Genomic DNA, 17,562 nt, shown 5'->3' with positions numbered 1-17,562 from the left:
CACAACTGACTTCTACAAGTGTTTTAACACTCCTTCACAGTCAAGATCTTTATTCTTATTAATAATAATGTGTTTTTTTTTTTCTTAAAAAAAATCATTTCAATATACAACACAATTTTAGACAAGACAACTCTGTTTTACAACTAAATTCAGCTCATTTATAGGTCATTCGAAACCTAGACAAGCAGACTGCAAAAATGGGACAAGACAGGAAGGGCAAAGAAAAGAGAGAGATAGAGCAGGCGAGAGAAGAAGAGAGGAGAGTGGAGAGACACTGTAGAAGTCTGTAAGGGGGGACAGAATTACAATTATTAGAGTACGATATGACAAAGAAAGCAAAAATTAATAAAAATTTCCCCAAATAAAAAAAAAGAAGAAAGTCAAAGAATAAAAAAGTAAGAAAGACCGAAAAATAGGGGGTCACTAGCACACTCTACTGTCCAATCATCCATTCATGCAGTAAGTCCATATGGAAGACACTCTCCTTCCTCCAGGTCTTCCACCATTTTTTTTCTCTATTTCTTTTTTTTTCTCTTCTGTCAGAAAAAAAACCTCCAATAAGAAAACAAAAGCAAAAAAACAAAAAAGATCAAACAAATAAAAGCAAAACAGATCCACTGAAAAAATGTCTTTTGGGCCCACAGGGGCGGGACTGGGAGCTCTGTCACTCAGTCTGGTTGTTGGGGGTGACGGGGAGGAGCTCCTACCGCCCTCCCGCACCTTTTTCCTCTCTGTGGCGTCTCTTTTTCGAGAGGCGCTGCCCATTCCATCTGTCCGTCTGTCCATCCATCCATCCATCCTATCTATCTATCTATCCTTTCACCCCTCCACCTGTGGTGAAATGTCTGTGAGCTCAGGCGCAGGAAGGGTGTGTGTAGAGTGGGGAGGAGGGGCTCTGTGGTGGAGGTGCGTCGCTCCCACGTGGAGGAGGAAGAGGAGGATAGAGAGATGTGGAGAAAAGGTGAGAGGAGAGAAAGAGACGGGGAAGGGAGGGGAGGGGGGGGGGGGGGGGAATTCTTTTCCTCGACTTCATATCCTGGCATACTGACACAGAGGCTCGGTCGTCAGGACAATCCCCACACATTCACACACACGAACATACACATTCACGCACACAAACACACATTTACACTCATACAGTGACCATCGCTGGGCCTACCCTATTAAAAAAAAAAAAAAGGACAAGACCATAATTTATCTTTAGTGTTTACACTTTGGGACAGGATGTAACTTGTCTGTGTCACATATATTTCTGTGTGTGTGTGTGTGTGTGTGTGTGTGTGTGTAGATTTACAAACCTGCTATCTAGAGATGTACGTATACGTGCGGGAGGGCGATCGCCCTTCGTTTTGTCCATTGGTTGAGACATTGAGGAAGTCCCATATGAGAATAGTGTCGTCATGGGAACTGCTGATGATCTGGAACTCGTCAAACTGAAGCCTGAAGACTCGACCAGAGTGCTCCTGCAGAACAAAAAAGATCGGTCAGAACTCTCCACCTTCATCATCGACACCATGACAACCACCCTCCTGTTCCCATTCCCTGTGTTTCTGCAGCTCTACTCACCACCAATGTACGCAGACAGAGCGTGCTGGCAGGAGCCCGTGGATCCAGTGCAGCTTGCAGGTCCCAAACTTTGATTTTACTACAGAAAAACAAACAAAAACGCCTCATTAACATCAACATCCTCCTACTCATCGCTGTCAAGCATGACCTTCCAAGCAGAGTCTAGAATGTAAAGCTTACCACATGTACAGATGAGGAAATATGATTACGATGTACACCATGGTTATGATGTATTTAATATGAGTAGCACTATTAATATGAGTAACATTAACCTTTATAACCAACTAAAGACCCAAGACAAAAGATTTAAGAAGGAAATATTCATTGCAGTAGTACACAAAATGCACATCAATGTCATTGCTACCACTGAGGGCACTCTTTTCCCCTTGACTGAAGCAAAAGAGTAATTTGCAAGGGTCTGTCAAGGCTACTAAATATAATCCAAACTGATTATAACAAAACATCATCCGAGAGAATGCAAGTAAGTGGTTCAGACTGAAACAAATACAGGAGGTCAAGAAAAATAAAGGCCTTTCGCACCCGTCATACGCTCCACTAACGATACGCTTGTTGTCGAACCGAATGCACCGGACCAACTCCTCGTGACCTTCCAAAACTCGCAAACATGCACCACACTCAATATCCCACAACCTGGAAGAGAACACAACACACAAGGGCCAGACATGAAAAGTCTGAATAAAACTGAAGGCCAACATAAATGTCTTTTACTCTTTCCATAAAGAATAACATTCCCAGTGCACAAACCAAAATACATATAGAAAAATCTCTTACCACTTACATAGTCACTTATCAATACATATAGAAATATCCCTTACCACTTACATAATCACTAATCAATACATATAAAAATATCCCTTGATCAGTGTCAAATCATTCAGTTAGTGTACTGGATTATATTTCTAGATGTTACTGTAAATATATAGAATGACATACAAAATACACATCCTGGAATATTAGTAATTACATTTCAGTAAATTAAGTGGGAAAAACTTTAATGGCTTTAGCCCCTATAAAAATACAGGCAAAGAGCATTATGCAAAATTTGTTTTCCAATACGTGGGTAAAGTGTTCACTTCCAAGACTCTCAGGTAGGGGTTTAGCAGGGGGAGAAAAAAAAAAAACATGTTCATGAGCCAAGTGCTGGATGGCAGCCCTGGAACATGCCAGGTAGTAAAGATGTTTTGAGGTTTTGACTATAGAGGTAGAGATTCTTCAGGGACCCCACATGTTATAACACAGAATTTCCCATCAGGGATCAATAAAGTACATCCAATCCAATCCAATGTTTGAGCTACGCTCCTGATCTTAGGTTAGCAATGAGTGCCAGATTTCCAACGCACCTGATAGTGTTGTCAGACGAGCCGCTGACCACCAGCCTGTCCCGGTACTGGAGGCAGGCGATGCCCCGCTTGTGCCCGTTAAGCGTGCGCACAAACTCGCACGTACTGGTGCTCCACACCTGTAGAGGCAGCGAGAGAGAGAGAGAGTCAATGCAGAACAGAGAACACAGGCTTGGGAACACATAAGACAATGCGAAGTAGATGGGCCATCAGATCTTTGAGAATTTTTGGGTCGTTCTTGATTTATGGGAAATACTCATCATATTCATAAAGCCAAAGCTATACGTCAGTCATGAGTGACGAGGCGGGACCTGGACCTGCTGGGTAACTCCTGCAGTGCTCCTATGGCACGCACACGCACACGCGCACGCGCACACGCACACGCACACACACAGAGACAGACTTAAGTGCATGCCCTGCCTGCCCTCCCTCATCATTCGGGGAATGTTTTTGGGAGATGTCGAACAGAGCTGTAGCAGACAGCTCTGGCTCTTTTTTTTCACCCCTCCCTTTTTTTCTCTCTTGCTTGTGCGGAATGCTTTGGCCTTTCTCCCAAGGCGATGGGTGGGCTCGCAAGGGTCTTTGTTCCTGGAATCCCGGCTGCCCACAAATCCAGTGTCTGGAAGAGAGCACGAGGGCGGGTGCAGAGTAGAACTGAGCCCAAGTCGAGGTGAGTTGAGGGGCCAAGCCAGACGTTGGCCAGCGGCGGCTATACTGTCAGGACTGAAGTCTGGACTAGGTCCTGGGACCAGGAGACACCAGCACACAGCAGAGCACTGCAATCCAGCACCCTCTGGTGGACAATGAAAACACTGCTCTGCTGAAGGTGGGAGCACCTGAGCGATTTGAGGATTTGAGATATGGCGAGTAATGTGGCGCCATTAACTTTTGTGGACGGCAAAATGTGCCCCAAAATACAGGGTTATCTCTGTAGCCTACAAAGCATCTGAAGTGTTGATCACTAAATAGTAAACCAACCAATACTTGACAATTGATCAAAAACTTGATGAGGTTCTTCCACTCAAACAAATAGTTATCCTTTGAATGGGAGAACAGAACTTGTTTCACACTTGACTTGCACTGACTGAATTTGTCAGTTTAAAGGGGAGACACTTTACTTAGTTTAATTAGCCACTACCCAACCAACTAATTGAATATCACTCTAATCAAAGATAAGACTACATAGATGGCACAGCAGCATAGCATCCACAGAGCAATCTATACATCCCCCAACCAGACATATCCACATATGTACATCTGCTGACGAATTTATACAGAGAACTAACCAATCCAACATTTCCCCGGTACCCTATTTATAACCCACATAAGCAATGATGCAGCAATGACCTCCCTCCCCCAACTGACCTTAATAGTGCGGTCTCCCGATGCGGAGACGATGTACTTGTCGTCGAAGTCAACCACGTTGACGGCGGCGCGGTGGCCCACCAGCACACGGCGCAGGCTGATGTCGGTGGGTGAGGCCATGTCCCACACGGCGATGGAGCGGTCCTTGGAGCACGTCACCATCAGGCCGTTGCAGAAGCGCAGATGCAGCACTGCCTCGTTGTGATGGATGAGCGTGTTCAGCACCTCGCCCGAGTTCACGTCCCACACCCTGCCACAGACAAGCAGACAGAGGGATGATGACCCAACAAGCACCAACATGTAAAATGCTAATGCTAATAGCACTATGCAGTGGGCCAGCATTAGCTGTGGCTATCTGAAGCCTCAGGGTAGAGTGTTAGCTACTGTGGTGTATGATAGTAGGTGAACACATATCCACCCCTTATGTCTCTACACCGCACACTTGCATGCAGTGTTAATTTCGTTGACGAAAAATATTCGTTAACGACCTTTTTCCCGGGACTAAGACGAGACTAAGACGTGACGAAAACGGATCTTTATAAATAAAAACTATGACTAAATCTATTTCAACTTTCGGAAACGAGACGAGACGAAAATGTTGGTGGTTGACTAAGTCACAATTGTTTTTTTTTTTCTAAACTTGTATTGTACTTGTATTGTACTAAACTTGTATTGTATCGCATTGCAGAATGGACTATAGGACAGGCCACGCATGACATTAATCAAGAAAAAATAAATGAATACGTGATTGGTTTACATATCCTTGTCTTTTTATGCAATTGTTATTATCATTGGCATTACTTTCAACTCTCAAACTATCTGTCTAGCTAAATATGTTGGTTATCAGATTGCACAGCAATTCATATGGAGGATATGTGGTTGATTTAACTAAGGCCAGGTAGGCATAGTAGTTGTATTGTGTTATCACATCATTTGAATCTTCAAAATCTAGACTTGATATTCTCTTATATTTTAATGATAATACTGTTAATTAAGTATTGCCTTCAAATTATTATTTACGTTGAATTCATTGGAATTCAGCTGTAGGCATATACTAGGAGATCTGTATTTTAGAGACTAATTGCATCCACAGTTTAAGTACTGCAAGCTTGACTATTATGCAGTTGTAGACACAACACAAGGGGTCCCCGCGCCTGAGAAGGGAAGTAAAGGAGTTTAATGTGGCTATAAGATGGACTTTTAAATGTGACTAAAACTAGACTAAAATGTAATGAGACTTCGTCGACTAAAACTAGACTAAAATGTTCTGAGTTTTCGTCGACGAAAACTAGACTAAAACTAAGGAGGATAAAAATGACTAAAAGTGACTAAAACTAATATGCATTTTCGTCTAAAGACTAAATCTAAAATAGCTGCCAAAATTAACACTGCTTGCATGTGCGCGTGCATGTGGTACACACACACACACACACACAGATACACACACACAGCTGTAAAACACTCCACGAGTCTAGACAGAATAGCATAAATAAGATGTCAATAATATGACAGAACTATGGCACTAGAAACTGAACGGAAATCTGGTAGAGAGCAGTGGGAATGGTGGAAAGAACTAAGCTGATGTCCGAAAGAGGACAAGAGAAAGAACAGTGACAGAAAAGGGGTGGGGCCCCATGGGTTTGGAGTTGGAAGAGAGTCTCTGGGGGTGTATGATAAAGAAAGAGCTGTTTTATCAGTCAGACCAATAAGAGTGTCGAGTAGTGAAGCGCCTAGTACCAGTGAAGTAGGTACTCAAAACGGATTTCCTGCTTATATTTACATTGCTAAGCGGATTTTACTACTAGTGATATGATGGATGGGTGGGTGGCCAGGAGGGGTGGATAGAGGGGGCAAAGGGACACACTAAGGCATGAAGAAGAGGAGGATGCAGACCTGACGGTGGAATCTGAGGAGCCCGTGACGATGACCCGCTCGTCATACTGCAGGCAGAGCACAGAGCCGGTGTGGCCCGTCAGGATCTTCAGACACTCCAGGGTTTGTTTATCCCAGATCTGCAAAACAAGGAGAAACCCGTTCAACAATCCCACCTACACACAAACACAGACACATCTCTCCAGGGTCTGTTTATCCTAGATCTGAACAACAGTAAAACATTGCATCTCACTTCCACACACACATTTTACATGCATAGATCATAGCGTCAAGTTCAGGGAATACACTTGCCTGGTTGTTGGTGTGCAGTCACTGAGGGTTAAAATATTTTTATATAGTCTTAGTGCAATGCAAATCACGAATGCGCTAGTCAAAATGGGCCTTAAAGCAAGAGGAGAACAATTCTGCCATCCACAGATGCACAGATATCGCGTGAGGCCAAAACCTCCAACACATACACACACACCTTGATGGAGTTGTCGCGGAGGCCGCTGATGATTTTGTCGTCGTCATACTGCAGGCAGTAAACACCTTTGCTGTTCTCGGAGCGACACTGAATCCTCTGCAGGTTGTGCCGCCCACACCTCCAGTTGGCCTCGATAGTCTGAGCAGGAGAGAAAGGGGGGTGGGGTGGGGTGGGGGTGGAGGGTGAGACGAGGCAAAAAGAATAAGCCTGACACGAAGATGAGCCCCGACAAATCACAGTCCTCCAAAAATACAGTGCTACACAATTTTTGAGTGTGACTTGCTGATGGCATTTCCAATTTGCCTGGGGATATTTTTTGCTTATTTGGGCTTCTTGCTTATTTGGTTTCCCCTGCTTGGTGTCAGAGGCTTCTTAATGGTTAATGGGCGTTGTGGCTATTCCCCCCACAAACACTTTTCACCTCAGTTAAGTCGCTTTGCAACACCGCTTTACCTTTTTCTCCAAGCCCGACTCATACCCATGATGACAAAGAGAGAGTGGAGACGTAGGTATACTGTACTGACGGGGCCTAAATATTTCATTCCACACACACGCTTAAAACCATCATACCAGAAATTGCACACCCTGGTTAACACATACCCACACATACACAAGACCCAGCCAATTCTAAACGAACACGGTCGCTATAACAGGTCTGCGGTTCAACCACTAAGAACACGATCACACCATTCAAAACTAATTCAAAGCTACAGAGCAGTTGGCTTCCTGCCCTGGTTTTAATTAGTTCTCTCGAATGTGTGAAATCCACCCATCTTAGTTTACCTCCGTGTAGAGAGAAAAAAAAAAAGACAGTGCCAGCCTCAGCTGCCACAGCCACCACCTCATCTGACTTCTTGCCGTGCTGTTGGAACCCCCGTCCTTTCTCATCCGTAGCTCTGCCCGTCCATCTATAAGATAATCTCTCTATTCTATTCTACATACCGACTCAGGTCAGTACTGGCCTGGGTGTCTTCATCTTTCTAATAACCATGCATTACAGTCTGTTGACTTCTGCCAGCACTGATGCACAGCCGGATGTATTCAATTGTACAGCATAGGGGCCATCAAAGTACTTCCCTACAACCAGAAAGAATTTTGCTGGGTGAAAAGAAAACTCAAAAAGTGGCATCTGGGCTTTGAGTAAACATTCTGTCTGGCAGTACAGGGTCCCGTGGAGTCAAGACATAATGTCCCCCCATGGTGTCCTCTTCAAACTGCTGAGGGGGGAGAAACGGTCACAGCAGCTCTCCCTTCAGTCATAAATCATCGTTATTCACTGCAGTGCTGATGTGCGCCTGTCTTTGTGCAACAGTCTGTTTTAATCTCACTTAACAGAGAAGGCCCAGCGCTGCGGCACTCACCTCGATGTCTTGGATTATTTTGGGATACAGGGAGCGGTAGTAGGAATTTGGCGGAACTTCTGTTGTTCGGTTCTTGAAAAGGTACTTCTCCCTGATGGATTCAGCAAGATAGGAGATTAGGCTTCACACTTTCAGCTACATCTCAATCCTGGGTTACACTTTGGATAATGATCGGCATCAATAAACAGTAACAATTCTGAAACATTTACAGACTATGCAATGATACTTTAAATACTTGCCAGGAAAATGCAAATCTGCTAATGACTAACACACTTGAAACTGTTTCTCAAGGCAATTTACAATCTTTCTATTTCTATTTCACAGTACATCCAATACAGAATTGTCTGGCACATACAGCGTTTGTTACAACACAACTACAGAGGTGGTACTGAACTCACCACTGGTGCCTCTCCGACAAGCCCTTCCAGAGGGGGTCGGTGCGGACCATGCGCTCGATCAGTTTCTTCCACAGCATGCCTTCGGAGATGACCCGCTGCCACTCCTTACACACCAGTTCGGCCGAGCACAGCGAGCGCGCGTCCAGGAATGACAGGATGTTCTCCGCTATGTGGTCCAGACCCTGAGCTACAGGGAAAAAAGGGGGGAAAACAGGAGGGTTCAGTATGCCAGGTGTGGGGAAAAAAATGTCGATCAATGTTACATTTTGTGATGGTGTTTTCAATGTCAAAACGCTTTTTAATTAACAGTTTAAATGCTAAGGTTTGTGGTAGACAGTGGTTTATTTTGTCTTGTGTTTAAACCCCCCACCACTAAATAGCAGTGAGGTAATCTATCTTCAGCCATTTGATGCTTCACTCCAAAGCAAAAACTTAATACCATTATGCATATGGTGGTGTGTTCTTTATACTAGGGGTGGGCGATATGACCAAAATCTTCTATCACGGTATTTGTAATTTTATATCACGGTTACGGTATACATCACGGGTTATTATACGTAGGGTGAGCAGATTTGGGTTTTTGAAAAAGAGGACACTTCAGCGGTGGCGAAATGTGTCCACAGACATTTATTTATTGACCCTTAAGAACACTAAGGTGCAGAAACAATACTGCCTCAATAGGCTATTGGCCTAAGCAATAGCAGCCAGTATCCATTGAATCTTTCAATAGTAAATATAAAGCAAAGGGAAAAAAAAAGGAAAAATCTTTCTGTGGCATTTAGTCCAGTGCTTATGTTTCAGTGGTTCTTTAATGTACTTTCAGAAGATAACTCAAGTGTTAAAACTTTCTTTTCAATGTGTGTCCATATGTTAACGCAATAATGATGAGATATTTTCTTTATATGGCCACATAATAAAATAAGAATATTAAGAAGTTGGCCATTACACAGACATATATACATAGACGCTCCATTGACCGCCTCAGCCCGTTGCTGCGACGTGCTAACGTGATGACGAGGTGATGAATGGCCTGTAAACAGACGCAAGTAAATGATGGAGCTGCGGTTTTTCTGGATAAAAGCGTTTAGATTTCTCAACCGATTTCACTGAGTCGTTTTTATATTCAAGGGTTTATGATCTACGTGGAGTACCAAAAAAAGCTTTGTCTCCATGTTACTTAGAATCTCGTTGGTTTGGCCATAAGCGCCGTTGACATACATACATGTGATAATCGCTGCTAGACGCTCACTGTTCTTGTGCTCTCACAGCTCATTCACTTTGAAATACTGAAAATAAATCTAAACTATCGAAATAGTGCATCTTTAACTACTAATATTTGACCATCATTGAGAAAAATGGAACAGAATCTGCAAATAAATGCCTACACTAGACACTTTTCAGTCCATATTTTTCAGTATATTAAATCTTTCCCAACAGTCGAGGATTACTCAACAGGCATGACAGTCATTGCATTATACGGCTCTTCAGAATGTTCAGAAAAGTTCGGTTGATTTGAATGGGCCACCCCAACGTTCGCAGGTCTGTAATTTCTTTATTGTCACTGCTGCGAAAATGTAATGACTGCTTTCATATCATTCCGCAAGTAGTCCGGTCATTTAACGTACCGGGAAGTAATGGGTTGCTACGCAACACCTGAAACTTTAGAGTTATATTTGCCTGAAGAACTATTTTTTCTCAGCAGAAATCACAAAACGGCAACAAAATCGTTAAAGAGGTATTTTTGGAGGAATGTCTATCGTTTTGGCGAGTTACTGTATAATAAGAGGGATGATGTATAGTTCGGAGGTCATTATCTAAAAATAAATCGATTGGATTTCAAAATAAGAGTATACCGCGGTTGAAACGGTATGGCCAAATCTCTCCCGGTAGACACATTTCTACCGTTGCACGGTATATACCGTCATACCGCCCAGCCCTACTTTATACTATGACAGTTTTCCTTAAATTAGTTTTTTTTATTTTTAACTCAATATATCGCCTTGTTAACAGTATCACAGTATATCACAATATATTGTATCGTAACCCCTTAATCTGGATGCGTATAGTATCGCCAGATTCTTGCAAATACACAGCCGCATTCCGTATATAAAGGGGTTTGGTTATTCTATTCTACATCATATGTAGAGAGGATCAGTGGCTATAATAAAATGATCTATCAGGGCTTGGTCCATTAGGTATGTAAAATGTGAAACCTAGGCATTGATACACTGCAGTTCCAAGGTGGAAATACTCAGCCATGGCATTGACTGCTTATTTCCCTCATGGTATGTCATGTTTCATATAAAAACCACCAAATGGACATGTTTAACAAGGTTTGTTTAAGTAGGTAGGCTTGTAACTTGATTTTCACTGAATGGGGCATTAGACTACTCTCCACGACACAACTTTGAGAGTATCCAGGCAGAGGCCGACGTGGTGTCACCATCACCAGTCACATTAAGACAGCCAAGACAGCTATAATACCAGGGGTAGCCCTCTAAAGAGCTAGACAGGCCATGTCTGAGAGAGACAGGTCATTATTGTCCCTGGGCACAGTAAATCCAACATTTAAGCCTCTCCAAAAAGAAAGATGGATTGAAGGAAACACAAAAAGAGATACAGGGACATAAGAAGGGGGCTCTGGGGATTTCAGTTGACAAACGTTAAAATATGCTCACAATTCAATTTAGAGTCAACAAATAAGGACAGAAACGCTTCAAAATGTTGACAGGCTGTGGATGCTGTTAAAACGGATGAATCATTTTATCGATCAATCCAATGCACAGATGGGCAATTCTTCATTCTCTTATACAATTATGTAGCTTAGTCTGTAGTTTATTAAATAAATCTGAATGAAATTTCTCTCCAAAAGCACAATTGATAATCTGTGAGTACCATTAAACAGGAGAAATCCTGTTTTCATCCGTTTTACTACTCAAAACAATTCTCTCAACTCTGTGACTCACAAGAACACAAGAAAGTGTATCCCTGGCTACAGGCAAAGAGGAGGGGTACTCCGCACAAGAGCAGGGAGCAGCCCCAGCAGTGCTGTCATGTTCTATAGCATAACAGTCAAAGTATACATAACCTATAAAACTAAAAATATACATCACAGACAAATCCGAATGAACGAAACGTGGCTGCACCTTGAGTGGGTACAGACAGACCAATGTCAATCGCATCAACATAATTACACCAGTACAAGTTTCAAACTGCAGCTGTTAGACCACACCCATCAACCGAATCCGAGTTAATCTAAGGCCGTGCCTGACTATTAGACGTAGATTGTGACGAGCTTGATAACCCAAACTGTTTATGCTAAAAATGGATTTAGGATAAGTCAGCGGTGGATTCTGTGGCATGAACAAAGCATCTCAATACATGTCTGAAGTGAGGAGCTTGTTATGCATCATGACCAAACTGGTATCGGCGGGGGAAAAAAGCCGAGCACTAAACACTAAAACGAGGATCAACCATGTTTACACTGACAGGGCGGCATTTCTTTATGTTATACAGGCTATGGATGAAATGGCAAACACAGACTCGCCCTGTTTTTCTACACCTTCTATACGAACAGTATCAACCACAGATCAATGTGTTTTTTTTAAAGGAGGTGAACAGATTAACAATATTAGCCACATTAAGTTATTCTTAGTCACTTACTGACAAAGCAATTCCATATCAATGCATGTCTTGCCACTATGTGCACATATTACTCACTTTCGACTAGTTAGACAAACCCAGCACTGAAGTCTACTCTCAAATAACAGGGTAAACAGACACACAAGCTATACATGACCTGAACTACTGACAAACCTAATGATTTCAAACAAGATGAACAAGATGAACTACACTGCAAGTGTTCTCCAAGGCCAGGTTCTCAATGAAGGAATGGCAACGAGTAAGAGACTCTGTCGAGTCTTAACCTGATGTTGGTAAGTGTACCTGGCAGTACTGTGATGAAATCCCTTTGGAGCATGGGCTTGAGGTAGGAGTTAATGTGGCCGTGCTGGTAATGGCACATGCGCGAGATCAGGTGCTCCACAAACTCCACCTGGTCGGCCTCAGACCACTGGTCAAACAGCTGTATGCATACATCCTTCTCCTTCTGGTAGTTGCCTTCCGATGGCCGTTTCCGCGAGCCCGTCATGGGACCATTGCTGATCTGAAATCAGATTAAAATAATGAAACAGAACAGCATTCTCTGCATTCTCAACATATACAAATGAAAGTTGCAGTACTGAAAGGCAAAGTACATGGCATTCATGGAGGGTAAAATACATAGTCTAAAAATTGGACTACAAACGATCCATTCCAAAACTCAATGAGTTCAGAAATCAATAATGAGTTTTAAAAAAATCAATTGCACCTCTTTTGCATGCATGGCATTGCCAATTGACTGGGTGAGGTCAAAAAGCAGCCTTTTAAAAGCGCAAAAAGAATATTTCACCATTGGCAAACTTAATACCTCAACAACAAATGGTATCTCTGATGGAAAACTACCTAAACCCACAAAGCTTAATAATAATAATATCAATAATAATTATATGCATTTATGTGCAGCCTACATGTCTATATGCAAGCCATTTCTATCTATGACACATATCTCAAGGAACCAAGACAAATATAGCCGAAGGAGACAGTGGACAGAATGCCAGTTTTGCTCAAGCCCATATAAATAATGTTATTCAACGATGAACTGGAAGGTAGCTCGCTCACCTTGAACACTGTGGTTGTCTTGGGGGAGAGATCCCCTGTCTGTGACTCCATGACGGAGGTGTTCTGTTGGGGGGGGGGGGGGGAGAGAGATAGAGAGCAAAGAACCTCTATGAATGCAGTGATGATCATGCAGACTACCCTGAAAAAAGGTGAGCAAGCAACTGAAACCATATGAATTGGCCTTTTCTGGCTTTGTGCTCATGCTAACATGAATGAGGGTCCAGTCCTGCATTAGTTATGTATATACAACAACCAGTATGGTACCAGTATGAGCATGATATTTATCAGGGATAAGTGTATGTGTGTGTAGGTTCAAGCAACCTTTCAGGAGCCCAAAGTATACACATTAGCCCAGGACCCATGGCAAAATGTCAGCAAAACAAACACAAACACCATGCCTTTAAACCTCCCGTTTGTTTTAAGAGGTAGATTGGGTAACTGCCCACATAGTTTTCATCATTTCAGCTTCAGGCAGCTGATATCGTACTGTGATGCCACATCCAATCTTAGCTTGTCTTACCACATCCATGTTTATAATCAGAATAACCCCATGACAAATTAAACACAAATATAGCACAAGAGACTGTACAAATAAAGGGTACCGACAACTTGGGTTAAGCGGGAGCTAGCAACAGGCGCAGCTGCTGTTCCGAGGGTGCCACTTCCAGGCCCTTTTATAGGATACAGCAGGTGTGAAGACACTTTGGTCTGACTTTACTCAACTCCGGGAATTCTGTAGACTATGCACGTTCATGCTGACCCATCAACTGCAGAACCAGAAACGACTGTGCTGTCTGTCTCGGATCATAGACAAAATCCATTTCGCGCTCTTGAAATGTCGCCACACCTTGAAACATTTGCAGTGAAATTCACCGTAGGCCTTTTAAAAAAAAAAAAAAAAAAAAACTGTATCCATGGCAACAAGAAGAAACCATCTAGATGCCGGTGCAACAACTGATTTGCATAACCATCACTCCTTATCGGATGAGAATGACAAACTTCTACGAAAAAGAAGATACAGGAATTAACTAGGACAAATATGCAATGTATTGTTGGTGATATAACTACTTTCCTTACATTAGTTATAACGTTTCTTCCCATCACGACAGCGTGTGTCCACATCGCAAACTATTATGAAATATTCCATGTCCAGGTAGTGTTGACAAGGTGTTGATGTGAGCCAACACTACATTGGCTTGCGATTCATTATAACAAGCTAGCAGATAACGTTACCTGTGGTAAGTATCATACACCAACTTACAACATACATTTCAGGAATTACATGCTACAACAAAGCATCAAAAACGTCCCAAACGATACCAAGCTAAGTGTTGAGTATTTTCATCAGTAAAAGCAAACTAACGTTACCACATAAACTGCAATCAAAGCAATGAACGAAGCAACTAACGTCAATGTTACTGCGAGCACTGTTACTTAGCTGTCGTTAGCTAGCTACATAGGTTACAAGTACGAGGTACTCCAACCATTTGGCCACCGTTTCTCAAAATTGATACTAAAAACAATTATGACACCGCCGCTGCGCCCATATCGAAAAGATGCCGGTAGCCATATAGTTAGCTAGCTACATACAAATCGTGCGAACCAGGTTAGCCAGCTAATTTATCTAGCTAGCAAGGCAGCTATTGCTAGCGAGCAAATTACTTCCTTCTACGCAGCTTGAAACGCCTCTCACCTCGGCTATGACAGCCGACTGGGCAGGGTTTCGCCCGGGTATTATTCGAGATTCATACGATTAAGCTTAATTGAGCGCTTATAATATTTAAAAAATCCCGATTACAGTAATGTCATCTGGACATCGTCCACCGTCACCATTACACCGCGGATATAGGCAGGCTAATGGCGCAGAGGCGCCGCAGTGAGACCCACTTAGCTAGCGAACGTTAGCTTGGTATCCTGATAGCTAGTCAACACCGACGGCTAAGAAACGACTTAGCATTCAATCATAACCAATGGTGTTTTAATTCAATACATCTACATTCCCGATCTCGATGTCTCATATGTCCAAGTAAACTCTGTTACACTATCCCCACGACAACAACCGGGAGGGAACATAGCTGTTTAGGAGAAGATCTAACAACTGGTGCACTTTTGGCTAGCTAGCTAATCTACTCTGCTAGCTACCTAGCTGAATGGTATCAGGCCCTCCCTATCAAAGTAGGTAGCTAGCTATTTGTCTCCCAGCTCACCCCTCCTTTTTCCACCCCCTCTGTCGATCTGCAACCGCTACATTCGACCAGATTTTCCTAAAGCCGACAAAATCGCTTTCAATTTTAAATAGATACTCAAAACAGCGAAGACAAGCTAAATAAAAATCACACTTACCATAAGCTCCACGGTTTTGTCCTCCATCTCCGGCTCCATACTGTTGTTCCTCGCAGCAAAAAATGGAAACCCAGCCCTGCGTCGGCGGCCTGCAGCAGCAGCTGAGACGACGTCAGAACACAAGGGGCGGAGGGGGAGGGGTATTTATAAAATCGCATGAGTGGCTGGTTGGCCCAGCGCTGACAAAGAGGGTGTTGTTTTCGCTGTGAACTGGATCGCGATTGGATCTTTACTGCTGCTAAGGCAAAGATTGAGGTTATCCCCAATGATTCACGCTTTTGGTAAAATCGCCAGATTGGTATCTGTCATCGCCGTTCCAAACTGAGTCGAAGATGAACATCAAACATGCCAGCTAATCGCACAGAATCATTGACTCAACGTCTCAGCAGGCTGCGTTATGAGTAACTGAATAATTCAGCGTCTTCAATACCTAGTATAATTCACATGCCCTTTAGGCTGCCGATCGCAGTATGCTTGTCCCTGAAAAAAAGAAAAACCAAAGCTCCACCTCCCCTAACTCACAACTTCACAGCAAAGTGCATACACACGTATTTATTATACAGTACTCATTATATAAATAACAAACCACTTCAGGACAATTAGCAAACAATGGAATTGTTTAATATTTGAGGTCATTTGTAATAAATGATTCATACAAAATAGTGATGACAAAGAAAACAAGAGACGATGCATTTCTTAACATAAGGTTAGGTATATTGAGATGTTTTACAGCTTTACATCCCTTGCTGAGGTTGTCAGTAAAACCTCTTAGAAAATAAAAAGGGTCTTAAATCAAAGCAGTCACTGGTATGGTCCACAGCTTTGACAGCTAATGACAGTGCCAGGTCTGTCACATCTTTTAGTCTTGCAGCAGACACTTGAGCGGAGGGGCACCTTCGTCTAGTAACAATTTACATGTTCCCACAGAAAGGCTTGGGTTCAATGCTGTTTGCTGCAGGCTGGGCTATGGAGGTTTTTTCGGACCTGACGAGGACAGGCAACCAGCCAAACAGAACTTGACAAATGCATCTATAAATACAAACGGTACCAAACATTCACTGCCTCACTCCTGCATAGTCTTAAAGTGCCCGCACAAACATACACATGCATAACCAACAAGACTTCTCTTTCCACCACAGAGAGATAGAGAGAGAATTCGAAGGCTCAGCACAGATTCACAAGCACACCAGTTAATATTCCAAGATAAACAACCCCCACCCCACGGCTAAAATGAGAACAATCCGGCCTAACTGCAATAGACCATCGACATCAATGTGAAAGACTGAGCATCATTTGTGCTCTTCCATCTTAGACACTTTGGGCATTCAGTCAGTCACCAGAAAAAGAGAGAAAACAGGAGTCTAACTAGGAGGGCAGCATTAGGTTCCAATCTCTCATCACACTCAATGAGCTAGACTCCACCTTAGGGAAGGGGGTGCAGGGAATCGTCTGAAGAAGACCCTGCTATGGGACTCTGAGAACAGTGAACATTTTCCTTTCCGCCTCTAACCTGGGAAGATCAGCACAGGAGATTGAGCTGGCTCAAAGGGTACCATCAGTCACAGTGACAGAAGAAAAAAAGGAAGAAAAAGGGAGGGAGGAAAAGGAATTAGATGGAGGATGACACCTATGTGGCTGTGTGGCTAAGCATCTGTTATTTCCGATCATCCTCACAAACAGTAAGTGAACGGAGTGGGGAAAAAAATTAAATGAAAGCAAAAATAAAAACAAATCAATACAATTAAAAAATAAGCTAAGAAATGCAACAGCAGCAGATGCAAGCAATTAAAAAAAAAAAAAAAAAAAAAGGTAGGGTATAAAAAAGAAAATAGTATTTGTATACGAGCCAATGCATGAAGTCCATCAGTGTCTTGGAGAAAAAGGGTGTGGTGTGTAGGTGTGTGTGTGTGTGTGTGTGTGGGGGGGGGGGTTACTAGGCCTTGCTGACACTTCATACCTTCACAGAGAGGGGTAAGGAGCAAAACCCAGACTCGGTCCAAATCCAAAAGTTCATAACTTTTGTGTGTGTATGTGTGTGGTTTTTTTTGTCAGGGATACAACATATATGTACTGTTATACTGTTTGTCTTC

At 42.8% G+C, this 17,562-nt stretch overlaps 1 protein-coding gene across 2 annotated transcripts; it reads right to left on the bottom strand.

The window, feature by feature from the left end:
* Positions 1-21: 21 nt before the first annotated feature.
* Positions 22-15,599, bottom strand: LOC105905987 (F-box and WD repeat domain-containing 11-B). Of its 2 annotated transcripts, none has more exons than XM_012834076.3 (13): positions 15,473-15,599; positions 13,130-13,192; positions 12,356-12,575; positions 8,411-8,597; positions 8,013-8,103; positions 6,652-6,789; positions 6,186-6,304; positions 4,293-4,542; positions 2,928-3,046; positions 2,107-2,217; positions 1,567-1,645; positions 1,299-1,463; positions 22-1,160 (listed from the first exon to the last, which is right to left on the bottom strand). In XM_012834076.3, the coding sequence occupies exons 1-12, from the start codon at positions 15,509-15,511 to the stop codon at positions 1,302-1,304; spliced, it is 1,578 nt and encodes a 525-aa protein (XP_012689530.1). In that variant the 5' UTR covers positions 15,512-15,599; the 3' UTR covers positions 22-1,160; positions 1,299-1,301. The 2 variants fall into 2 exon arrangements, with proteins under 2 accessions (XP_012689530.1, XP_031427703.1); XM_031571843.2 differs by lacking the exon at positions 15,473-15,599 and adding an exon at positions 14,207-14,517.
* Positions 15,600-17,562: the final 1,963 nt, after the last annotated feature.

This window comes from Clupea harengus, chromosome 8 (genome assembly GCF_900700415.2).
Source record: "Clupea harengus chromosome 8, Ch_v2.0.2, whole genome shotgun sequence".
Lineage (NCBI taxonomy): Eukaryota > Metazoa > Chordata > Actinopteri > Clupeiformes > Clupeidae > Clupea > Clupea harengus.
This window is presented reverse-complemented; position numbering and strand designations above follow the sequence as displayed.